Here is a 24,998-nt window from a genome sequence, read left to right as displayed (position 1 = left end):
CAGCGTGTGCTCACAACAGCTACACAAGGGAGGCATGAGCCTGGCACCAGGAGGGACAGAGGTCTTCCTGCCAGGGCACACAGGGGTTAGTAATTCATCTTCCAGGTTCCCAAACATGCATGAAAATGGACACTTCGGAAACAAACCTGGTTTAAACCCAGTGGAGAACAGATTTTCTTTTAGACAAAAGAAGCCAGGAATAAACCTGTCTCTAAATTAAAAATGTTAATTCTTGTATTTTTTACATTACTGCAATAAAAATCCATGTAAGATAAAAGGGGACTTTCAAATGCTTCAGGGCTTTACCCCATCGTTCTAGTGGTTTGCCACACCTGCTAGTGCCAAGTGACGACTCACTGCCAGGGCCACATGCAACACAACACTGCAGAACAGCAGAACCTGCAGCCCAAGTCACCCCTGCTGTAATTATCCAAGCACAATCTTTGCCTTTGTCCAAGTTCTGCCAGAATAACCTGACTAGAAAAAGCAGCTCACTGTGCAGTGCAGCCTTGATCTCTCAAAACTACTCATACTGAATCTAACAAAAACCCCCAAACCCACTCTCTTGCCACTCAATTTTCCCAGCAGGCAGCTGTGAAGGGCAACAAAACCCCCACCTTTAGCTCCTCCCTGGCCAAAACCTGTCACACACCATGTCGTACCAGGTTCCTGATTTTGATGGCCCAGGTTTTTCATTTCACCATTTCTAAAAATAATCTGATTCCTCAACACTGGCATTTAGGACACTCACTTCCAGAGATAAGCAAGTGAACTTCAGGGACTTCTTGGGCTCAAGGTGCCAGATCTGCTCCTCTGCCCCTCCCTCCCCAGATGAGGCTGGAGCTGGGCACCGCTTGGCCTGTGCCATAGTGACACTGCACAGCTGGACACACAGCAACAGCTGGGCTCCTCAGGAGCAGTACACACCAACTGCAGCAGTAGCAGCTCCTGCAGCTTTAATCCTGGATTTGGAGCTGTTGAAAACCATAGGAAAGGAAAAAAAACCCAAGCAAAAACCCAACTCATGTAGTGAACACCAGTGGAAGTTTGCTTAAAAAAACCCAAGCCTGCAAAGATAAGAACACAGACAGCTGTCCTGTTTTAAGAAGCTGGAAGCTGCACACTGTTCATTACCCAACACCTGCTTCTTGCCCAGGTTTCAAATCTCCACTGTTGGAACAGTCTCGAGGGTTAAGGTGGGGTTTTTTTTGTCTCATTCTGGAGATTGTCATTGTGTGACCAGCTTTGCAAATTTCACCGAGCTGTGTAAATACTTACTTGGAAAAGCAATAAGGGGGTTGAGGCATAAATGAAGATTGACCAAAACCAAATCCTTTATTTCCACAACTGTATAAATGTGCTCCAAGTTTGTGTCCAACACAAGTTAGAAAAACAAAATAGAACATGCCAGTTGCAAACTAGATCAGTTCACCGACGTGCTGACTCCTTGGTATTAGGCTTAGTTACACAAGACCAGTCACAGTAAAAAGATACATTTTAGAGTACAAAGTAGCAGGACGTTAAGCCATTTCAGCTTGTGCACATACAAGTCACACTTCTGGCAGAAAACGCAGAGAAGTTTGCATTACTATGCTGGAAGCTATGTTGCATCACTTTAAATGGCATCAATATCAATATCATCATCTTTATTGTTTGCAGGCTTCACAGTTTCAACTTTAGGTACACTGGCAGTTGTGGAGTACACCACCTGTGGAGACAAGGCATTCCTGTAACTACAGCACCTACTGCCACTAAGCACTGGAGTAATTCCAACACCCAACCACACAACCACCCTCCTGACCATGGCCATGCACCACTCATCATGCTGCTTTTTAAGGCAGAGCTGTGCACGTGCACCTGGGAGGAAGAAGCATCTCATACCCCGGAGCAGAATAATCTAATGCTGGGAAGAGAACAACCAACCAACCAACCCCCATGTGAAAACACTCCCAGCCACAGCCAGCTGGAGTGTAATCAACAGATTTTACCTAGGCCTGAACTGTGAGGAAACGGGTTATTCTGCCATCAGCTTATCTAACAAACACACCCTCACCAACTCATCTAGAACATGAGACTCGATGCTCAATACATCCTGTCAACCTTACACTACATGAGCTGCTACGGTGCAAGAGACTGTCACTATGGAATGGTACAGTCTTGGGCTATCCAGGTGCACTTCAGTTATTACAGTGATGTCAGACAGACAACTGACAACAATTAGCAGCAACACTGACAAAGCATTGTAAATGGAATGTTCCTCCTGTTCCCAACATGCACAGTAATACCCCAAGTAATCCCTTTCAGAATGCACCAGGACAAGGTTACAAGACTTAAGCATGCAGGAACAGTGCAACCTTGGAGCTGCTGACAGTAAATGAGCCTTTCCTACCTCTATGTTTTCATCTTCATCCTCTTCTTCATTACCGGAAGATTCTTCTTCAGCTTCCTTTAGCCATTTAATAAATGGTTCTGCTTTGACACGGATTTCTTTGGCAAGCTCCTTTGAAACGTATTTCTTTGAGGCCTGAAAGACAGAGACTTCGTGTGAACACTGAAGGAGTTTACACCAGACTGTAGCCAAACTGCTTAAATTGGAACTCCAACCTCACCCACTGCCTTCCATAGCCTGTTTTTGCAAAGGAGGCTTCTCACTGCACAAGCTACCCCACAGGCTACCTTCAGGTGTTTAACTGCTACAGTACATTACATACTGCCCTTTACCTTTTCTGCCCAGCCAAGGATGACTTCTTCTTCCAGAAGATCTGCATCATACATTTCCTTCAAAATATGTGGTATTTTCGAAATAAGCTGAGACTGATGCATAGCTACCACACACTCAAAGCCATGGAGAAGGTACCTCTGAGCTTTCTTGTTGTTGTGGCAGAACTAGAATTGTGATAAAAGCAAAAGTGACTGAATGAGCTTTTTTACCTTCTCTCCAGACTGAATAGAGAGCAGAAGCAGCTCTATGAGATTGTGGAGCTTACAATAGTTCATACAATCTTTCCCAGCAGTTGCCCCCAGCTAAGGAGGGGTTTAAAAGTAAAACACTACAAAAACTCAAGAATTCTTGCCCATAGTACCAAGCAACTGCTACAAAACTCCAAACAGTTGTCACAATGAGTGCAGAAGAGATGGCTTACACGAAGGAAGTGACGTCTGTATTTTCTTATTTGTTCACGAATCTTTTCATCAAAAAGGACTTCAGTGAGAACAAGTGGGCCCATAGCCTTTACATCCAGTCTCTCTGCTTCTGCTACAATGTCTTTGTCAGAAGTATCGATGACACCTTCTTCCTTCTTTTTCTAGAGGGAAACAGGTGCAGAGAGCAACATTTTAATGCCACTTGAGGTCTGCACTAATACTCTTTGCACTCTTCCCTTCCCACCACTGGTAGAACCAGTACTCTGCAGAAGCTTGAGCACGTTGCTTTTAGTTTCCTTACAAACATTTTGTACCACTACACCTGAGTGGTTGTATCACGCAAACAACCAGAGAATAGTTACCTTCACAAAATCAAATAGTAAGTTGACTCTCTCCTCCACAGTTCTTTCCAGGTCTTCACTAAGTGTGAGGTTCTTTGCATGGTCACTGATTTCATCCATTCTACGCCTCTGGGCCTCTTCTGTTGTGTCCTCACCCCAGTCATCATCATCCTCCTCCTCCTAAAATACAAAAGTACAACAGGAGATTCACACAATATTACTGCAGGCTTAGTATTAGGTGATGATAGAAATTATACAGACACGACAGCACTTTTATAAAACTAAAGAAATGCTTATAGTACAATTTACAAGTCAAAGACCATGGAGAAAGTACAAACAGGAAAGAAGTAATGGAAGCTAGACCTGAGTCTATAGCCATCTGTAGGGCTACTTGAACTGCAGTTCTACCATTCTACCTAGTACACAAGAGACAATCCAGGTGCCTGAAAAGAAGTGATAAAGGATAGGCAGCTTTCACTTAGCAAGGAGCACAAACCCTAGTACTGATGAGCTGATAAAGCTGCTCTAGAGGAGAATCAGGGATCCTTCTATTCCAGCACTAAGTTCCAGATACAGTAAGACCTTTAGGTGCAATGTTGACCAGCAAGGAATGCCAGTGATTTCAAAGGTTTAAATCAGAGCAAGACACCATACACCCTTATCTCCCCACTTTCCCTTCTACTTACCACAACCTGTGGAGGAGTAATCTCCTCTGGTGGTGGGGGTGGAAGTGTCTCATTGCTGGACACAGAACCATTCTCTTTGTCCTTGCCTTTTCTGTTCTTCTTCTCCTTTTCTTTCTTTCCTGTACCAGTGTCACCACTTTCTGCAAGTGAATTTTAATGTTTTGTTCTATGAACTAGAGCAAACTAGAAAGTCCCTGCACCTCTGCCATATCCCCAAGTGGGTTTGGATGCTTTCATTAGCTGTAAGTTATGGGTAGTACCCATCCCGAAACACACTCAGGGAAGATGTACACCTGGTGGGGAAACCCCAGTTGCAGCCAAAATCTTGCTTGTCACCAAGATTGTCCAAGTCTATATAACAGGTGACCTCACAAAGCAGAGACCCCTGGAATAGGTTAGACTTTTCTATTCTAGCAAGCTCAAATTGCAGCAGGCAACTGGATGCTTACTACAGAGTGTTGCTTGCACAGATTACAGTTTGCATTTACTACAGTTTTTACAACCTACTCTCACACTTAACACTGACTTAAAGGAACAACTGCCATGAGCTACTGCTAACTACCTTCCTTCCTCCTAAGTTTAGTCCTGCACAGGGAAATCCAGCTTTTAACAAGTAGCTCTACTTGGGAAGGACACAGTATAATGAGGAAAGAGACTACCAGCACAGCTACCTCATCTTGATCCTTACTCTAGAGTATGCTAGTGCCTGCTTACATTTCAATTAGATGCGAGCCACTTATTTTTCTACTTCCATAACACCACTAATACAGAAGTTCTCTTTATCCCCAGAAGGAAAGAAAAGGCACTTACCAGGAGGGTTTTTGAGAATGAACGTGCAGAGTTTATGGTTTGTGTCAAGCATGCCTCGATAGCCACAGGCTTTGCAAGAGTTACCTATAGTTTGTTTCTTAGGATTGACATGCTGTAAGAGACAACAATCTCCAGTGAATTTAGATCTTACAGAACAATTATGCACAGAAACCTAAACCTAATGTCTACATGATTATCTCCAAATTATTAAGGCAGAGGTTTAAATACTTTGTTATCACCCCTGAAGACAAAGTTTAGAAGTAGCAATTTATCTAAGTTAGGAACTATTAGAGATGTAAAACCTTCCCAAAGAGTGCAAGAACGCGTACTTGGATTTTCTGCTCATAGATACTGCTATGTGTTTTTAAGTCAGCTTTTAACTTTGCACTACTTCTACAAACATTTAATATAGTGTTTCCATAGTGACACTGTTGATGTGGACAGAGAGCACTCACCAGATCAGTTTCAGGATTCTCACACTCAGGACAGAGAACAAATTTTTTAATGAATCCATCCAACATGTCTTGCAGCTTATTCGCCTCATGAGATCCATTGACAATGTAACGGTCATTCTTAACATCAAACTGGGTCTGTGCTCCCAGCTCACAACCAAAAAATTTGGTAGGATCTGTAAAGAAAGCATTATAGTCACTGCCATGTTCATATCTTCACTGTGATTCTTTAACAGCAAGTAAATAGGCTATTGGTTCTTTCTGTCCATTATTTCATCCCAAGATAATCATGTTTCTTTCTTACAAATCTTTGAAGACAGTATTAATGCTTCATTAGCTAATTAACACTACCACTTCAAACACGAAAGCATTAAAAAATGCTGTGTCATTCCACACTATTACTTACACGTTGGAGGCCGATTAAGCGCCTTTGCAACGTCAACCATGTTGACTATAACCGTCTTTATTCCATTTCCTTTGCCCTCCACCTAGAGAACAAATAATGTTTTAAGGTTAAATGCCTGCAACAGCCAAGCCCAGCGTGCATTTCCCATTAAACTACACCAAAATTCTGCTTTGAAGTGCCTCTCCTTCCAGGACCTAACGTGCACTTATGTGGACTGAAGGAGTGGACACCCTCCCTCCCCTGAGTGGCCAAGCATTACCACTGCCTCTTTGCCCTCCTGGGAGAACCCGTTATGGGAGAATACTCCCTGCTTACAGCTGCTTAGGAAGTTACCTTGGCAATCAGACGGGGCATTTTGTAGCGATAGAACTGATCTGAAACACTGCGGTTGACGTTGACAGACATTTTGCCTTATTAGTAGCTTTATCAATAAGATGAAGAGATCTTTGATTGCAGTTTTTTGGTATCTTCTGTCTGGAGAAGACGGGATGACATAAACGACTGCAAGAGTTCTCGGTCTCTGACATGAAAAAATTTTCGCCACTGAGGCTGTAAGGTTCTTGCTTGTATGCTATGTTTCCCCAATACAGGTACCAGTGGCTGCGCAACAGCTCTGCAAGTGTTAACAAACAAAAAAAATTTAAGTTTAGCTTGATGTACATCAATCTACTTTTGCTACAAAGCTATATAAAGATTGTATCTAGGGTGAGAAAAAGGGAAAAGTACATTTGTTATGCTATGGCTTTCTTCAACCTATGGAACTGAAAACAACAGCCTTGGATTGTACTGCTAAGGAACTTTTCTTTAACTACACCACAAAACTTTCCACCCTCTCTAACTACCCTAAAACCACTAAACAGCTTAGGACTACTTTTTTATACAATTAACTCCTGAAGCAGTTCTGGGATCACTAAGGAAGGGCACACTCTTTGATTTATTATGCAGACCAGTGACTTGCACCATAAGGGTCATGTGGTATGGTTTCAGACTGAAGGGCACAGGAAATCAGGAGAAAGATTTGGAAATCCGTTTTAAATTCCATATCGTAGCATGAACCTATCACACAAACTGAAGTCTGCCAAAATGTTGAGAAATATAAGTAAGATGAAGCAGCAGCAATCTGTAGCCCAACATAGTTTGTACATGGCTTACCAGTTTTTGGATCGGAGTGGAAAAGAGTTGAAAATTACGTAATTCTCCCTCTCACTTATGGATTCTCATAGCAGCTTCTGTTGAGTTCTGACTTAACAATAAGCCTGATAAAGTCTGACAAAGTTGCTTCACTGTAGAAAGCCTAGCAATGCAGAGGTACAGAGCAGTGCAGCAGCTTTTCCAGTTGATTTTTTTCTTGGGGGAAGGGAGGAAGGGGAGGAAGGGGAAGGAGGATGAATCCTATTATTAACGTTGCCTTGAGCAGTATTTACATATTTAAATTAACACGTGCCTCTATAATCAGATCTAAGAGTACTTAAGCCACAACCGGTTGACTACACAGGCAACCCTAACTACAGAGCATGGCTATCCTGACACGTCATCATGTTGTTATCGTTAATGACAGAAGCGTTGGCACATTAAAAAAGCCTTCTTTGTATTTATGTGTAAGAGCGTGCCTATGGTGCAACACGATCTGAACCCCTCTGGTCAGGTTTACAACTTCTTTACACAATAAGCAGATAGACTGGTACGTGCCTTGTGTTCTACATTATTAGCCCTGATGCAATTTTACCCTTCCTCAGCCAAAAGTACACTGCGGACTCCGTTTAAAACACACGGTTTCCTTCCCCAGGATGTCTAAAAAGAACCACCACGTAACCTGACCACGCGTTTGCAGAAGTGCTGAGGAAGCAGCTCTCTCGGTGACCGAGTTCCCAGAAGAAGCGTGCCGTTTTTCCTTCCTTCCAGAGTACAGCATTTGTCTGCTGCAGGCTGAAGCTCCCTCTCCTGGTCCCTACGACACCTCATACCAAGCACCACCCCCCTATATGCCGCGCACGGAGGAGAGAGCGGGAAGGCAGACCGACTCCGTGCCGCACAGCGCCGCGTCCCCGCCCCTCTCGCGGTGAGTCATAAATGCAGCAATTAAGCACTGAGTCAGCGCTGGGAGCCGTGGGGGAGTCACCCCGGCCGCGCATGCGCCGCGGGACAGGGGCGCTCCACCGCCCCCCCCCCCGCCCCGGGCCGCCCCCCGCGTGTCCCCCGGGGCCGCCCCTCGGGAGAGGGGCCGAGCGCCCCCCCCGCGGCCGGTGGGAACTGCGCCACCGCCCCCCCTCCGCCACAGCGCGGGAGGCGCGGCCCCGCCGCCGCCATCTTGTCTCGTCGCATGGCGGCGGCGAAATGAATATAAATAAATAATTTAAAAAAAAAAAAAAAAAGCCCCCCCGTCCCCCACCAAACCAAACAATTACCCTGCAGCTGAAGATCTACGGCTTTTAGATTTAAATTTTGTTGCGGGTTTTTTTGTTGTTTGTTTCCCACCGCCCCCTACACTGCTTCTCTTTCCTCTCCCGTCAAAGTCCCGGACGCTTCGTTACACAAAACCTTTGCCAATATCCACCGTTCACCAACAGCCTGAGGCCCCAGCCCAACCTCAACCGCCCGTTCCTCCCACTCTCACCCCGCTGCCCCCACTCACCGTAGCCCACTACTAACACTCACCGTTTTCGTCCAATAAAGACATAAACCCAACGCTGCTCGCCCCGGGCTGCGACGAAGCCGATTGTGAGAGGAGAACAGGGCCGAGGGGGCGCTTATATCCAGACGGGAGAGGGAGGCGGAGGCGGACGCCGCAGCCTCCGGGTCCCGGCGTCCTGGAGCGGGCGGTATCACCAGGGAGAGCGGTGCCGGGCAATCTGCGGGCAAGACACAATCAGGAGCATCGTTAGCGGCGGCACCTGTGAGGGAGAGGGAGGAGGAGGAGGGGGGAGAAGAGGGAAGGGGGGAGGGAGAGGCGGCGAGCGGCGCGCAGCTGAGGCAGGAGGGGGCGGCGGACGGGACCCGGCAATGGCTGCCCCGTACTCACCTCTAGAATGTTCTCGCTCCGACTGAACAACGCCAGAGCTGGGATCAATCAGCCAGCGGCGCGCCCCGCCCCCCGCTATCGCTATTGGCTCGTTGTTCGGCTCGCAGCGAAGCTATTGGCTAAGACCCCGCCGCTCCCCCCACCCATTGGTGAAGACCGCTATCAATCAAGGCTTTGCCTCCCTCCCCTCGTGCCCTCCCCTCGCCCGTGCCCCAAAGGACATCGCGTCTACAGCGACCGAGTCTCGCGAGAGAGCGGGGGGCGGGGGGCTCGGGGCTGCGCGGGCCGGTGCGGCGGGGCCGGCAGGGGTTGGGGGCGCTCCGGGCCTCCCCCGGCCCCTCAGTCCTGCCCGGAGTGCCGGGACACTGCCCCGGGGGCGAGCTGCTCCCGGGAGGGCAGTGACCCAATGCTTGACATCTTAGCAACTATGTTACAAGTTATATTACAAGTGAATAAAAGCAATTAAGTTGCTGAATAAGTTGTGTTTTTCCTGCATAGCCGGCTTTTGGGGTGTGGGGATGAGCCTGTTACTTAACCCCGGTGTCATAAAGGCTCAGCGTTGGGTGGCTCTGGGCTGCCTTACAAAGGATGACACAATTGTCATATGCATGTACTCTGTTCTTAGTGGAAAATGTTGCCAGCCCTATGTACCTGAATTGAGGCCCTGAATGAAATGCATGTTTGGATTTATTTTCACGTCAAAAGCAGAAAACATGCATCCTTTCTTCCCTGTTATGTATTCTTTCCCATCTTCTTCCATCTTCACTCTTCCAATATCACAGGAATTACATGTTTTGGGTATTTTAGAGTGTCAATAATGTTCAAGTGGGAAAGAATTTTTTTCTGACTTTATGAATTGAGTGGATAACCACCTGTCTTACCCCTATAAACACTCCCCAGCAGAACAATGCTCCTCAGTTCCTGTCACTGTCTTACTGAGTAACGTAAAGCTTCTTGATGGCTCTGTGGGAGTATAGAGGAAAAGAGAGGGAGCGACAAGAAAACTAGTAGTGACATTAAATAGTGTTATATACTCTAAATCTCTTCCTGCCTGAAGGTAGTTTTGATGCGTAGTTTTCCTGGCTGACTTTGATATCACATTGATGTGGTCAAAGGAGATACCCCTCCTGTTGAACCTTGAAGTGCATACTGAACATTTTTGGTCTGATATGCAGAAGAACTGCACTCAGGAAGGTGGCTGATAAACGAGGCTTTCTTAGAAGTCACAAAAGCAGGGCTACTGCCACTTCCAGTGGCACACAACAACAATAAAAAATCTTGTTTCCTCAGCTGGAGCAACCAGAGATAAGTGTGCACATCTTGGTGTTTTCTATAAAACCCCTCATTGTGGCAGCTGCCCTTGCTACGTCTCCTTTCAGCATATGGAATAGCTGGTCTTTCTAGCCAAGACACTGCCCTGTAAAGCATCATGGAATGGTTTGGCTTGGAAGGGACCTTAAAGATAATCTAGTTCTAACCCCTCACCACGGACAGGGACACCTTCCACCAGACCAGCGCCATCCAACCTGGCCTTGGACACTTCTGGTGATGGAGAGTCCATCATGTAAGTTTGTCTTGGGCTTCACAATCAGCATTTGAAAAAGGTAAAAATTCCTCAGGATATGTTAAATGTCTCCTTGATAAATGCATAGCAACACTTTCTGAAACAAGAGAGAGTGTCAGGGCAAAATAAGGAAGCATCTCCAAAGTTTGTGAGGCTTGGCAGTTACCATGAGGGAAAAAAAAGTCATAAAAAAGTGGAAGGCAAGAAAAGCACCTCAGGAAATCCTTTGCTGTAAAAATATGTGGCACATAAAACTTGCTAAATGCCTCCTGTCTGTGGCTTTAGCTCTGTGTTACAACACCTAGGGGGTTAATAAATTACGAGTGTTAAAGTGTACCGTTGCCAACACCACTTAGTGAGTTGCTTGGAAAGAGACCCTGGATTTGGTACTATTTGACTTAATGAAAAACCCTTACCATTACCATCATAAAGAAAGATACATTTTTTGTATATAGTAGATAAATTGACAAAAGTTAAAGAGGTCCCTTTTAAGATGGTGATTCTTCTGCAAAGAGCAGGTCTCATCCAGGTGAAGTCACATGACATTCTCCTGGATTATGCAAACCAGACTAAAACTGGATTATTGACTTCATGGTGCCTCGTTGTTGATTTTTTCCTCAGCAGAAAATTCATTAATATTGAATGTTGCATCCCAAATATTTTTACTGAATCTTAATATTTACAGTTTGTTCATTTTAATATTTCATGGTGTGGACAAGACAGAAAAATATTTTCTCTCCTCCCACTTTAAAATATCATGATTTCATGAATCCTGAAGTTCATAGTTCACATTGCTTGTGTGACTTTCAAAACCCAGACTGCTTGTGTACTTTGCATTTTATTGACAGAAACTATGTATACTCTTGTACGTATGACATTTTAAATGACATTAGTAAGTCAGGTTTTGCAAATGGTTTAATCTCCAAGAATAGGAAGTTTTCCACAGTTGAATTTAGGGTGCATTTCCTTATCACAGAAATGCTTTGTTATTACTGAGTTCAGCCTTGAACAATCCAAGTTTGTTCTATGTTGCCTTAGCCAGTTTTTATTAGAAATAACCAAGAGTCAATGACTGTGACAATGCAGCAAAATCAAAACTCTACTGAAATTCTTAACATATTTAAAATCTTCACAAAGTGGTAATCTGAACAGTTATGATGTGTCCTTTTTATCTCTGATTGGCAACTTTGTGTCCTGTCTGTGGTTTATTCAGCAAGTTTGTCCACTATCAGTGGTGTGGCTGGCTGTAAACATAACAGTAATGCAATGCCCTCTTGGTAACCTTGGCCTTGAAGAATGTTTTGTCTCTGCTGTGTGTGTTACCTCCCAGTGGCTGGGTCAGAGCTCTTAATTTCATCCAGTGCAGGCAGGAACATTAGCACCTGAGTAAGGGATTCCTCCTCATGCCATCTTCACAGCTTTGGCTGTAATTTCAGGAGATAGAAGGAGGGCCAAGCTTATCTATAGTTACGTGGAATAGAAATAGCCTTTCTTCTTCCTATCTTGGCAATGTGTAGAGAAAGTTTAATTATTTACATACTAGGTTGGAATAGGTAACCTTTAGGGAAGGGTGGGTCCGAAATACATCGGGGTTGACACTAGACATTGATCAGTCACAAGGGCAGAGGTTAATTCTGGTTTTACTGTTCAGGAGCTTCACAGTAATTTCTGTCCGGCACCTCACTGGTCATCTTGGGGAAGTTCACTTTGTGAAATGCTTTCCTTTCCATGCTCTGTAGCACCATCATTCCTGTTAGCTATTATTAGTAGCTCAGGAATTACTAAACAGAGAAAAACATGAGAGCAAGTGTGTGACGTTAGACACACATGTAGCCATTATTTATGGTTGTTATTTTTGTTGCTTCTATTACTATGCAGAAATGCTAAAATCTCCCAGGTAGTGTTTGAGTCTGAGTGTCCTGAAAGGCGTCAGTGTCAGCTGACAGCATGAGGTAAACTCTGCCCCAAATCTGGTCTTGTCACCAGTGAGGTTCCCTGTACCCTCCTTCTTTCTCTTCTGGTGTATGTCTGCCTATGTAAGGGAATTACCTCAGCAAGGAGAGGCAAACAGCTTCTCTGCAGAATGTAAACCAGTATTTGATAGCAGTGAAGTCCCTGCCTTGGAGACCTGTCTTTTCTCTGTGTGTCTCAGCAGTAGGTGGAAGAGCTGGTGATAGGAATCAGGGAATCCAGGTTTTCTCAGTTTGTCCAGGTAGCAGCTTTGGCTACAGGCCTAACTGGCAACCACTACCATTATCCAGCAGTTGCATGCCTGTGGTTGGCAAATCTGCCTGCTACATTTATATGGTTGCTGAAAGAAGTGGATATGGAAGATAAGGAGTCCCTGGGAATACAGCTTCCAGCTGAGAACATGCTGTCAAAGCTACCTGCCTGTTCATTATGCCCATTAGTAACCACTGCATTTACATTTCCCTGCTTCTTGTCATAGTCAAGCTTCAGACATCAAAATCTGCCCTTGCTTTAAATCTCTCTCTCAGTATCATTTTAGCAATTTGCACTTCTGTTTCAGTAAAGGAATAGCTTGCGTCCTCTGCAGCTGTCATATGCTTTGCCAACACCTCCACAGATTAATCCTCCTTCATCCTTTTTCTTTGGCTTGTTATGGTCTGGCAACCAGTGCTGTGATTATCAGTATAGATTTCCCAGCAGATGCTAATTCTAAGTAGTAAAAAAGAGTAATGAGTACTTAGAGCTACCTATTGGTTTTCTACTTTTCCTAAGGGAAAGGTGTGGTAGCCCCTGGTATTGACAGCCTGTCTCCAAACCCCCTCCCAGTCTGGGGAGACCCTGGAGATCTTAAGTGCTCTCAAAGCCCTTCTCCTGTGAGCCAAAATGTGTCTGCTGAGCTTGTTTCTAGGGGTCTGCGCTGCCAGGTGCAGCAAGTTTTGCTCATCTGTTCAGCCATTTGAGCATGGAAGAGTTTCTTTTCTTTACGACAATATGAGGGCATTGCTGGGAGAGCTGAGGTTTGGAGGCAGCACTGAGATCCATGCAGGGATTACGTTTGTGCTTCTGCTGGCAGATCTAGGAAGAAGATAAGCTATCCCCGATGCTTGTGCTGAAAGGAAAGGAAAAGCCAGTTTTGAACGCAAAGGAAAATTTTCATGTTCTCCAAAACAAAACCTTTGAAGGCACTGCTTGGCTGATAGGGCAGTGCTGTGCATTTGGAGACAGACAGACACATCACAGAAAATACTTTTTTCTCTGAAGTCTGATTTTAAATCCCTAAAGAGTTGCCTCTTGCAACGTTGAAGGTATTTTGCAGGGAACTACAGGTCTTAGAGGATAATGTTGAATTTGTACATCATGGTTGAGAATTTGCTGCTTGTTTGGTATGTTTGGCCAGCAGCTTGAGTACAGCTGGTGCCAGCTTTTTAATAAAAACACAGGGATTACCTTTTGTAATGAAGCAAGTAATACATGACTGCCATGCAGTGCCAAAGGCTTTGAATGCTCTGGTGGTTTGCGGCTCAAATATTTATGTTACTAAAGTAAATTATTTCTCAAACTACAAAACAAAGCAGGGGGAATGCTACTTCAATAGGAAAATAGAGGCAGAAACTTTGTCCTATGGTTTGCATATACCAAGTGTTATGTATGCTCAGGGTATTACACAGACTAGTAGCAATATTAAAATAGCCAATAACACACATGGTTTCCAAGAGTGGTGTAATAAATTAAGTCTGGTTTTGGCCTGTGGGGATTCTTTGACACCTAATAAAAGCTGACTTGAAGCACTAATAATGTCTCACTCTACCTGTGAATGTCACTGTGTTTGGAATTATGCAGGGGGTTCAGGAACAGGTAAATGGTGCTGAAGACACAGGCAAGTGCATACTCACACACAAACACACACGCCACCATTGCATAAGTCTTTCTTCTTTGTTTAAGAAATGAGGCTAAAAATATCCTTGAATACGAATCCAGGTCAAACATGGTGCTGACTATGAAGTCTGGCATGATTTTACTGACTTGATGTAGACTTTTTCTTCTGAGAATAATCCAGGAGACACTGAAGGCAAAACTTTCTTACAAGGACTTTACTGCCTTGAGTTGTTTCCAAAATCAGTTTTTCAAAAGTCTTAAGACACACAGTTGGGCCAGTGAAGGTTCAAAGGCATAACGTAGGGTGAATTTTCCCTTGAAGCTCAAGGGTGTTATTTGAAGAAAAAAAATCTTATCCACATTGATTGTTTTTGAGTTTTTTACCTGGGATAGTCTTAGGATACAAGCTTTCCTGAAACATGCCTTTTCATAGAGTTGAAGGGGTCTAAAATAAATACTAATGATAACACAATTTATGGCTACCACACTCATCTGGAAAACTGTGGCACCAACAACTGCATTACATTATGTGGTAGCTGTGAACATTTTGACACTGTAGTTCTTTCAGAACTTGATTTTAGGATTCCAAAATGATTGTGTGCATGTGAGATCACATGTATAAAGCATTATTCAGCACTTAATCTAATTTATACTTATTTCACCAGTGTCCCTAAGATCCCTTTTTCTTAAGACTTATTTGCACAACTTATTTCAGGCACAGTAGCATTTTTATTTCAGTGCCTGACGTGGACATGAGGCATCTGAATAAGCTGCAACTTGTGGCTGTACAATTCTCCACAGATTTTGTATCTGCTATGTCTTCTTTGCAATAAAGGACACAAAGTAGGACTTCTTAAAGTTCCTCACAACCACTCCAACCTTTAAAAGATGAGATGCTCAAAAAATACTCTGGCTGTTTTCAGTGCTGTTTTGCTGCATCACACCCACAGTTAGTTTTTAATCATTCTCATGAATGATTTACTGTTCCCTTTCTATCATGTTACATTTTCATTGTTGCCTCCAGCAGACAAAAAGCTTTCAAAGGGTTCTTTAGGGTTTAATGTATTGTTTGTCCTAGATATTTGGCATGACTTATTCAGAAATGTGTAATAAATACACAGCTCCTCTCATTTCTGATTGTTTGCACATCCAAAACATATCCCTGTACTAGCCCTTGTGAAGCAAATTAACTCTATCCCAGCTGAAACCAGCACAGGCATTTGACAGATTAATGGATGACCAGGTGATGGATGAATAGTGTCTTCTAGATGACGTTAGGAAGGGGGTGTGTGTGTGCAGGTGGGATCTTGAAGGTGGTGTGTAAATATGTGTGAACTCATTCAAGTCCATGGAGATGCAGCATTTTATACCCGTGGATAATATGCTGGGTTTACTCAGAGGCTTTACTTCTGAGGTATCTTTCCTGGCACTAGCTTTGTGTACTTATCCCTGATTGTGGACATATAGATAAAATACTTCTGTCTTCAAAGACATATAAATGGTTATTTTTTGTTAGTAGATATCCAGTTCTTTTGATTGGTTGCACCTAATGTGGCTAAAGAAAGCCTTTACTTTCCCTGCTTGCTTTTTTTTTACTGGTGCACTGAGACACGGAGTGCTGCGACAAGGGGTTTTGATACTTTAGTCTATATGCTCTGAGGGTAAGTCTCTGTGTGGGTCTATGTGCTCTGAAGGATGTTTAGAGTAGACGTTTGATAAAACTTCTTTTCATTTTATAGATTATGAATTGTGACTCTCAATGCCAGAGACTTACAGTAAACAGCTGAGTCATAAAGATGAAGCCTGAAATTTCTCCTCTCACAGATGTGAGGGAGTCCCACTGAGTTCCTCTGCAGAGAGTCCTAAGCTACTGAGTTCTACACCCTGAGAAACATTTGAGTGGGCAGGAGCGTGAACAGCTTGTCCCCTGCACCTTGTCCAGCGCTGTGCTAACTCTGGTGCACAGGAGGCATATGCTGGGATGTGTGCAGGCAGATCGCTCACAGCTCACTCACATCCTGGAGCAGCAGGGAAACAGGCAAAGTACTGGTGGGCTGCCAAGTCCCAACCTGCTGGCTAGGTTGCTTGAGAGTCAGCACAAACCTGCTATAGAGTGAGCCACTCAGGGCTTCTCTTACCCTAGCAAAGGTCTTAAAAGCAGCTCTGTGGCTTACTTTGGGTTGTGGCAGATTTGCCTGATTTTTGCGTTTACCTGTCGTGCTCCAGATCTGCAAATGGTGTTGTGTTTCTCATGCTGATTCTAACCTATCTCAGCATATCTCCTTAGGGATCTTTGGGAGACATGATCAGTGTTGGGGAGGTCTGTCTCCCTACATCTGTGGACTCTGCACAGGGCTATTGCACAAAAGGCTGTGCAATGTATTCTTCCAAAGACCTGCTGATGAGAACACATGAATCAAAGGAGAGTTAGTAGTCCTGGGTTTCCCACAGCGGTCTCTTTCATAGAGTGATAACTAATGACTGCTTCTCAATAAATAAATAAAAATATCAGACAAAACAAAGTCACAGTCTTAAGCCTGTACTCAGGACCAGCTAGGCTTCAGCCATTTGCTCTGACCACTCTTGAAAGCTTGGCAGGCATTGCTTGCACGGGAGAGCTGTGCCAGAGCTGTGAAAAGCTGTATATGTCTTAAGTCTTGTTCTGTGTCTTTTATGTTGTCCATTTCCCACTGGCACTGACTGCATTTAAAGCTTTTTAGAGGGCCTGTCATTGTGCTGTCCACGCAGTTAAGGCATGGACAGACAGTATTCTGTTCTTAAATCCTGCTTTGAAAATTGTAGGAGCGGGGGGGTCACTCGGGACGCTCGGTGCGGGTTCGGACGGTCGGGGACGGAGACGAGAGATCTCTGTAGTCAGGTCTTGGAACATGCGGTTTATTGCGAAGGGCGTGGGTACAGAGGCACTGCTTAGAGCTGCAGCTGGCAGCTCTGAGCAGGCCCAAGAGAGCAAGAGAGTACGCGGGTAAGCAAAGAGAGAATAGTAAGAGTCTACAGTAAGAGTGTATAGTAAGAAGTGTAGTGAAAGAAGTGTAGTAAAAAGTGTGTGAAGTCCTGGTTACAATACAATAAATCATCTTCTGTACTGAATATTCTAATTGTCACTAACCAATCTAATACAAGATACAAATCCTATAGCATTTACATACAGCCTATAAGAGTTCTTATATTACCATAGAGTGTTACATCTTAACTTCTAAAACTACTCTTTGGACCCCTTCTGCTGAGCTAGTAGGGTCTGCTCTGACCCTTGGACCTGCCTGCAAGCAGAGGGTATTGTTCAATCAAGAGGGGATTACATTCAGTCGGCCATACCATTGTTTTCCAGTTGTTCAGTAACTAAGACTTGGTATCTCAAAGGTGGCTTTCATTTCGATGTCGCTTATAGTTTTCATATTCCCAAAATCTTTTGTCAGGCAATCATATTTATAAGGCCTTCCTGTTTCGTCTTTCCCAACAGAAAATCTCTTCATAATATGTCCCTGAAAGAAACTTCTGGTTTGTTTATTTTGATTTGTCCTTTGGCTGTGGCTGGATGCCCAGTCATGGGCCAGAATCAAACTGGCTGAGTACCAACACAGGGCAATTTGCAGCTCCTTGTAAGCGATTTCAGTTCATTTTGGCCGTGTCTCTGCAGCATTTCCCAGAGCCAATCATCTGTGCTTCAGCTGATCGGGGTGCAAGCTGAACTCTGACTTGCCTGGCTGAGCCTGCCAAGAAAAGCATTAGCTAAGCAGAAACAGTGTGTGGCTTGGGGCAGAGGTGAGCATGCATTAAGTATCCACATCTTGATACTGAAAGGATGCAGCTACAATCTAAACAGGGTAAAGGGGACTGGGCAGACAGACAGCTGCCTGAGGTGATCCAGGACTGCACGCCACGCTGCTCACTGAGAAAGGCCTCTTTGTCTCCCTGCATTCTGCCTGCCTGTTTTGAGTGAGATGCAAAACAAATGCAAGAAACCAAACTATATGGCCTTGATGACATTTTCCTTTTCTTGGCATTGGTTTGTTGTGCTTAGAAAGGCCTTGAATGTGTTGGACCATAGTGTGTATCTCATCCCCAGCCAAATCAGAGATATTTGTGCAGCTGGCTTGAAGTTCCCCTTTCCCTTATATGCAGGCTAGGGGATGGAGAGGGTTTCTGAATGCTGGGGCACCTTTCCATCTCAAGAATTCACAGCTGAATCACAGCTGAGAGACAGGATATAGATACTCAAGTTTTTCATCTGTGTTGAGGAAGAAGTGGAGAGGAGACGTTTAACCACCACCTACCCGTTTATCACCAGCTGTTGTCTGCCAGTATTTGTATTGCTTCTCTGTTCCCATTTAGATTACAGCTTGACCAGTGTGACCTGGATTTTCAGACCTTATTTTGAACGCAGCTAGTGCAAGTCTCGCTTTGGTTGAAGCCCTGCTGTGTCCATGAGTATCTCTCAAAGAGACAGGAGAGTGTTTCTCATCAGTTTTAGAGGGATAGTCTTACCAGAGTTCTTGTACTTCAGCTGGATATGTGCAGTTCCTTTTTGTTGTGACAAGGCTTTGACACTTTGATAAATTACTCCTGCCATAGGCCATAGATAACATGATAAAATAGACTTCACTTGGAGTTACAACTGGTTTTCTTTTCAGACTGTCTTTCATATCTATTTCTGCACTGGCAAAATGGTCAGACTATGGACCTTGAAGTTGTAAGACTGAAGGTGAGAGATACCAGTTCTGTGCTTCCCTGAGGTTTGACAGCATTCAGAAATTTGGATGACAACTTGACTTCCATAACTACAAAATGCCTCTTTGGCAAAATAGTTTTCTTGAATGGCATGCCCCAGTTCTGTATTCAGCTTGGCACGGTTTGGCGGGGCTGTTTTGCGGGAAGAGATAGCGTCCTCCTCCTGCAGTTCATTCAGATCCAGCCAAGAGACATGTTGGGCGTTGGCCTGACGTGGCACAGTCCTATAGCAGTCCTGGCTGCTCTTGGTGAGAGGCAATTCTAGCAATGTAAGTGCTTATTTCTTTTAGTTGCCCCCTACTTTGGTGTCCAGTAGTGACAACCTCTGAGCCCCTTGGTGTGACAGTAGCTTTGGTCACTTTTGGGAATTTGGAACTATTTGCCTTTTCATGAGAGGGCTGAGATAAACCCCAGGTCTGAGCTCCAACCCTGTGTCTTACTTGAATCTTTCCCATTTCCCATTAACTGTGGAGCTTTAAAAGTTAAACAGCAAGCCTCTTCAGACTCTCTTCTTTCTTTGTTACTCTCATGTTCGTTCTCATTTCAGCTCCCTAAGGGGAAAACCAAATGTCATTTGTAGTTCTCTGCTGAGTATTACATTTATTGCCCCCATCTTGCTCTCTTTCAGAGCATGAACCCAACAAACCAACTTCTTATCAGTTTGACAGGCTGTGACTGTTGTCCTGGTGACTGGTGTAGTTGCACTATCAGCATGTACAGAAGGCAGAGAAAGAGATGCCTCAATGTGTGGGTGTAGCTGTGCATGCACATGACATGCCAGGAAATCACTGGGATACGCGCAGGTAAGATCCAAGTCTTGGGCTATGTATGTGAAAGATGAAGGAAAAAAAAATGGAGAAGCATGCAGAGTTAATAGCTATAAGAGAAGAAATGGGGCTGTGTGTAGGAGTTGCAAATGCTCTGCTCTCCTCAGCATCCGATCTATGTACCCATAATTTAGTGCATTTGTATTTGAGAGATACTTGCCCGCCAGCCTGCTGTCTTTTTCTACCCACTCCATTTCTCCCATTTCTTACATAGGTTTATGGACATGAGAAAGAATAATGTTAGTAACACTTACGAGTCACGTTTTCCGTCCAGACACAGCATATTTAACCCATTCATACACGTGTCCTTGACAGCATCGACTCCAGTTCACTAATTACTCACACGAATCAACCAGACTGATTTTTGCAGTGCCCTGTCACAGATTATCTCCTAGGTGCTAACAGAAAGCCCTGCTTTGAGCAGCATATGATCCAAATGGATGCCAAGGAACAACAGATGGAAAGAGATGGGTAAGGGAGCACAAAGAAATAGTGAGACATCATTACTCAGCACATAGGCAACAGTGTCAGCACACCAGCTGCCTAGTGCTTGGGACAGCTTTTGCAGGCTATGTGGTGTGTTCTTGTTTTAGTATTGGCTGCTTCATGTAATTATCGTCAGCTTTCAGCCATTGAAGAAAATGTGGCATGGGTAACCTAGATAAAACAGATCCTGGCTTGTACAGGCTATATGTTATTTAGGGGATAAGAACTTATTCAGGTCTTCTACAGGTGAAAGGATTGTGAGAAACCTGCCAGTTTCTGTCCTGAGTGGGGACAGCTTTACCCTGCTGAGGTGAAAGTAGGGCACAGCCCAGGGGCTCGTGTTCTATGTGTGGTGCCCTGGTGCTGTAGCTGTGGTTGCTATGGGGAGGGAGTGTCTGGTTAATCCCCAACCCAGCTAATCATCCATGGCTAATTGAGAATTGAATATGTTCGGTTTACTGTAAAATCTGGGCTTTCTGGACACTCATTACTAAGGATGACTCCACAGTCACCAGTGAGTTCTGCACTAGATGCAAAATTATGGGAAGACATCTGCTGCCTGTCTTGTTTTGCTTGTATATCTATGTGCCCAGCATTACCCTTGCCTGGGTTTGCTTATCTGTGACCTACAGAGGCCTTGCAACAGATAGGATGCTCCGCTAGACCTGCCAAATCTCTGCTCACATCTGTGTATTCCAGACAGCCTGTGGGGGGGGGGCCGTTTCAGTGGGACACATTGCAGGCAGGAGCTGATGCAGCAGATCTGTCTCCTCTAAGGCAGTGCTTCAGGGCAGGCTGTGTTTCAAGGGTGGTCAGCAGGGAGAAGGGATAGGCCTGTGAACAACATTAGTTGGACCCTGTGCCAGGAGTCCTGGTGGGATGTGCCACATCTTCTGGCTGAAGGATCAGAGCTCTGATGACTAACGAGGAGAGGTTTCAATATGTTGTGGGATGGAGCTTCTGTCATGTAAAATTCATGGTGCTGGCAGGCCGTTTTTAAATAAAACATTGCCCTCTCTGAAAAAGACACAAAGTCTTCATTTCATGCTTGCAAAAAAATAAAAAAGAAAGAAAAATGGGATATTTAAAGAATGAGTCTAATGTGATTTTGAACTTGGTCTCCCAGCAGCTTTGTACTGGAATGACACATGAACATTCCCATGAGGAAAGGTAACAGTGAGGGGAACATCACTTTGGTGAGAGGAGGAGAGGACTGGTGATTTCTGTTTAGCAGGAGTAGAGGAGTTGCATTTCTCACCTCTGCACCACCTTCAGCTTCTGGGGTGGCTCTGTGACCTTGAGAGACACCATGCATGGTGCTGGTGGGCTACAGAGCAGGCCTGCACCAGCTCTCCTGTTACAGCACAGCTGATAACCCAGCTCCCGTTACACCTTTCCTTCTGCTCTTTGTTGGCCTGTGCCTATTGTCCTGCACTCATTAGTAGTTCTTCTGTTACCAAGATCAGACTGTTTTCCTTGGGCTGCTCATAACTTCCATGGGTGTTGTGAATACTGAAATTTCTAAGGGACTTGTAAAAGTCCTGTGTACCTTGAGCAAGTAAGGCGTGATTATGTAGCCCTTCCTTTGTAACATGAATTCTTCCTCTTAAGGGAAGCCAGATAAATAAGGAAGAAGCTATTGTTTGTTGTTGTTACAAAAGGCTCTTGAGCTAAACGGGACTCTGGCACCAACTACTGACTGTGTAATTTCTGAAATGGCTGCAAATCTGTTTTTGCCATTAAAGAGTGCAGTGAATAATTGCTGCTTTCAGTTCTTTTTCAAGGGAGTATTAGCCTGCTGGTTTAAACAGTAAGATAGAGAATGCATGTGTAATTATATAAACATGTACTGATTAAGTATATGGGAATTAATTGATCCCCCCGAAAATATGGTTACAGAAAATTCGGTGCAGCATCACATGCGAGGTGTTGCAGGTTATAGACAGCAGAAGTGTTCTGTGTGTGAGTATTATATGACGGGTGGAAAAAAATGGAAAATTTGGGGTATAAGAAGCTGTCTTCATAATGTTTGTCCCAAACCAGTGGTTTCCCCAGGAGCAATATTAGAAACATGTGGTACATCAATGTTAGTTGAATGTAGTGAAGCATGGCTAACCCTCCAGCCAGCTTGTATCAACCAGGCCATTCCAGCTTTCAGAATATGTCCCATGTTCTTAAAACACCTCTGAGCATTCCTGAATATCATTCTTGCTCTCTGCCTCAGACACAGAGTTGAGTGCCCACGCTATGCCATGTGTAAGGGGCCTGCCCTTTCCCTGTTCATTTGTCCTGCTTCTCTTTGCAGGATAACCTGCTGTTGCCTGTCCTGCATGGAAGATGTAGTTTGTGTAACTCCATCTGCAGTGTGTACCTGATGCTCTGTGGCAGCATGGTCTTGCTGGAGGAAGAAATGTTATTTGGAGTTTGGAAGGTGAGTTGGATCTGCTCCAGTTGTCTTTGTCTCTGCCCGTGTTGTTTCTTTTGAAGTTTTTGTTCCTTTTTGCAGGTACCTAGATGGTACCAGCAGTTACCTGAGGGAGGCAGGATGCTTGGGATGGGAGCTTCAGGGCTTGAGATCAATAGCAAAGGACAGACGAAAGCAACTTTAATGAATTTTAGTCTGCTATGTGTGGTGGATTGCCAAAGAGGCACTTGAGACCCCAAAAGGCCCCTAATTCTGGGGCAGCAGGTCTTGGGCAGAGACAGAGGCAGAAAAGGTGTCAGGCAAACACCAGACTCTCCCAGCCAGCTCAACCTCTTCCCTTTCTCTGTGGCAGGAGAAGATTGTCCCCATGCTTTCATCCTCTCAGCAGCAAATTCCGATGTTCCTTGCTCAGCTTTGAAACCAAGAACCAGAGTTGTTTCCCAGCTGTGCAGAAGCTCTGGGCTGATGGTAATGTTCTGGGGAGGTGGGCAAGGAGGATTCTATGTGGAAATTCCGTCTTGCTGAGGTGACTCACCCTAGCAAGCAACTCTTGCCCATTCCATTGTGTGATCTGCAGCCCATCACAGCCGTGACTCATGAGCCATACAGCTGACCCTGCTGTCCCAGATCATATACATCTGGTTTTTTCATGTGAGTGGAGACGGGTGACGGGTTCCTGGGGCCTGGAGACAGGTTCCTGACATTCTTTGTTGTGGTTAATTTCTGGAAATTTAGGCTGTGGTTCATCTGCTCTGACATACACACATTAGTGCCTGAGCTACGCATTCTGAATTCCTTCTGCTGCTAATGAAGAGAAAGAGGCAGTGCTGGTGTGCTGCTTGACTGGCCTATTTTAGGTATCCGTATTCACTTGAGAGGAAGGACAGTGCCTGTTCCCGTGTCTTTTTTCTGCTTATAGAAGTACACTTCTTCACACTGGCCATGGCCATGCAGTTTGTGGAAAGACTCACCTCCTCAGAACTTGGATAGTCTGATGACTTAAGCACTGGGCAAAAACTCTGGATTCCCCAGATAGGCCAGGTGAAAGCCAGGCAAGTAGATATCTGGACACAGAAGGTGCTGGCTATAGGGGCCCCTCCCCTGGCTTGTCTGATGGATATCTGTCAGGGTTGTGACCACTAACCTGCTGAATGAAAAGCTGGTGCAGGGTTTTGTTTCCTTGATTTGTTTTGTTTGTGCCAAGGAGGTAAGAAGAGCTCTCAGAAAATAAACTTGAATCTCTGGACAAGTTTTCTGTTCACTGAACTGGGTTCTCCTGCTGACTTTTGTCTGATTGCTGAGGTCTTGGGTATACCCTTTCAGGAGTTGTGAAGATATGCATTTTCTTTCATCCTTCCAACTCTGCCTGATTCCCCATCTCCCATGACCCCTGGCATCTTTTCTGCTCCATATCCTCATCCCTTTTTACCTGTGTCACTGTCTTGCTTTTTCATAGTCTCTCCGTGTTCTTGTCTGGTTTGATTTGCTCACTGCTGCCTGTGCTTTGTTTCATTGACTGCCAAGGCATGCGACCTGCAAGGTCTCTTGATAGTCTGAATTTGCCTTTTAAAAAGAGGCCCCAGATCTCAGGAACCTACCCAAAGAACTAAAAAAACAAACCACCCCAAACAGGACAGACAGGAAAATATACAGTGGATCTTTCTGTGTGCTCATAAATAAAAGTCAGACAATCACATGGTTTTCTAAAAATAACACCCATAGCAAGTGTTTTGGTAGGAATAATACTGACCTAGTTTGCATGTTGCCCATGTGCAAAAAAAAAAAAAAAAGTTGGTGAGGAAAACCCATTGCTTGGTGGAGTTTTTGTATTTGCTGAACCAGATCTGAATTGAGAGGTGATTAACCAGCTCTTATAGTCTCTTCTATGGACAATACTCTCAGGCACATGGTGTGGCTCTTGGGGATGTCCTGTGCAGGGCCAGGAGCTGGACTTCTTGGGGAATGATTCTTGTGAGTCCCTTCCAAGGCAGCATATTCCACGATTCTGTGATTCTTGGTGTCCCCTCTGGAGGTTTCAGAGGAGAGGGGCTGGGGGAATTCTCACTTGCAGCATGGCCCACAGCAGTCACTTGCCTTCTGTGTAGGCTGGATGTGTAAGTTGCATCTGTGTGGTGCAGTCAGTGGGGGTCCACATGAGCAGAAATCCTCTTCTGCCACCTCAGTCTGGGATGTTCATGTCTGCAGAATGGGCGGAATACCTCTGTGATCTGTGGACCTGAATTTGT

The 24,998-nt window shown here is 44.7% G+C and overlaps 1 protein-coding gene across 3 annotated transcripts; it reads right to left on the bottom strand.

Annotated features, from left to right (window-relative positions):
• Positions 1 to 1,310: 1,310 nt before the first annotated feature.
• Positions 1,311 to 8,879, bottom strand: EIF5 (eukaryotic translation initiation factor 5). 3 transcript variants are annotated; one of them, XM_082283523.1, is made up of 12 exons: positions 8,859 to 8,879; positions 8,495 to 8,688; positions 6,173 to 6,452; positions 5,840 to 5,921; positions 5,437 to 5,609; positions 4,982 to 5,093; positions 4,172 to 4,311; positions 3,507 to 3,665; positions 3,144 to 3,305; positions 2,722 to 2,886; positions 2,390 to 2,524; positions 1,311 to 1,708 (listed from the first exon to the last, which is right to left on the bottom strand). In XM_082283523.1, the coding sequence occupies exons 3-12, from the start codon at positions 6,242 to 6,244 to the stop codon at positions 1,616 to 1,618; spliced, it is 1,293 nt and encodes a 430-aa protein (XP_082139649.1). In that variant the 5' UTR covers positions 6,245 to 6,452; positions 8,495 to 8,688; positions 8,859 to 8,879; the 3' UTR covers positions 1,311 to 1,615. The 3 variants fall into 3 exon arrangements, with proteins under 3 accessions (XP_082139649.1, XP_082139650.1, XP_082139648.1); XM_082283524.1 differs by lacking the exon at positions 8,859 to 8,879 and adding an exon at positions 6,992 to 7,186 and having other exon boundaries at positions 8,495 to 8,847; XM_082283522.1 differs by lacking the exon at positions 8,859 to 8,879 and having other exon boundaries at positions 8,495 to 8,847.
• Positions 8,880 to 24,998: the final 16,119 nt, after the last annotated feature.

The sequence above is a fragment of the Coloeus monedula genome, assembly GCF_965178545.1.
Source record: "Coloeus monedula genome assembly, chromosome: 6".
NCBI classification, from domain to species: Eukaryota; Metazoa; Chordata; class Aves; order Passeriformes; family Corvidae; genus Coloeus; species Coloeus monedula.
The sequence above is the reverse complement of the archived record's forward strand: the minus strand, read 5'-3'. Positions and strand labels throughout refer to the sequence as shown.